This window comes from Frankliniella occidentalis, unplaced genomic scaffold (genome assembly GCF_000697945.3).
Source record: "Frankliniella occidentalis isolate FOCC.00 unplaced genomic scaffold, Focc_3.1 Scaffold300, whole genome shotgun sequence".
Taxonomy (NCBI): Eukaryota; Metazoa; Arthropoda; class Insecta; order Thysanoptera; family Thripidae; genus Frankliniella; species Frankliniella occidentalis.
In genome coordinates, this window is record NW_026267426.1 from 216,819 (window position 1) to 217,446 (window position 628).

General features: G+C 35.2%; 1 protein-coding gene across 1 annotated transcript in view; it reads left to right on the forward strand.

Annotated features, from left to right (window-relative positions):
- LOC127750975 (uncharacterized) overlaps positions 1 to 412 on the forward strand; it is a 2,128-nt gene extending 1,716 nt beyond the window's left edge. The window contains exons 4-5 of the mRNA XM_052273784.1: positions 22 to 153; positions 284 to 412. Coding sequence (XP_052129744.1) covers positions 22 to 153; positions 284 to 412 — 261 coding nt within the window. The remainder of the gene's footprint in view (positions 1 to 21; positions 154 to 283) is intronic.
- Positions 413 to 628: the final 216 nt, after the last annotated feature.

A 628-nucleotide genomic window follows, 5' to 3' on the forward strand; every position in this document is an offset into this window, starting at 1 on the left:
AAACTGTTAATTGATTTTCAGATCTCAGAGGTCGACATCAGTGAGGAGGAATCTACTACTGGTGACTCAATGTCTGAACTGGATCAAATCATTGATAGCAGTATTGCAGAGGAGACCAATTCAGGCAACAGTTCTACCCATGAATCTTCAACTGTAAGTACATTTTTTTTTTATTTGCTTAGAAATTTAGCACTGTATGCTAAAGGATTTTATTGAAATATTTTTAAAAAGTGTAAAAAAGTTGAAAGGAACATCCAAAGTAAACTGTTAATTGATTTTTCAGATCTCGGAGGTCGACATCAGCGAGGAGGAGTCATATTTGAACAGTAATAGCAGAAGTTACTCAGAGGATGGGGACTCAGACTCCACTCATACAGTACGCATACTTTCTGGTTTTATCCTCATTTCTTAGCATAGAAGTTTGTCAATTCAGGTGGGCTTGGCTTACCCTTCTGTTCAGATAAAATGGTCTAAATCCTCATCATTTGTTATTGGTAAACATCCAATCAATATTTTATAATTTTCCCTGATCTACATTGATGTTTGTTTAGCAATAACAAGAAAAACAGTTTCAAGTACATTTCTTTAGGGCAAGGAAAGGAACTAGACAGTTGATATTCTCTCCTAA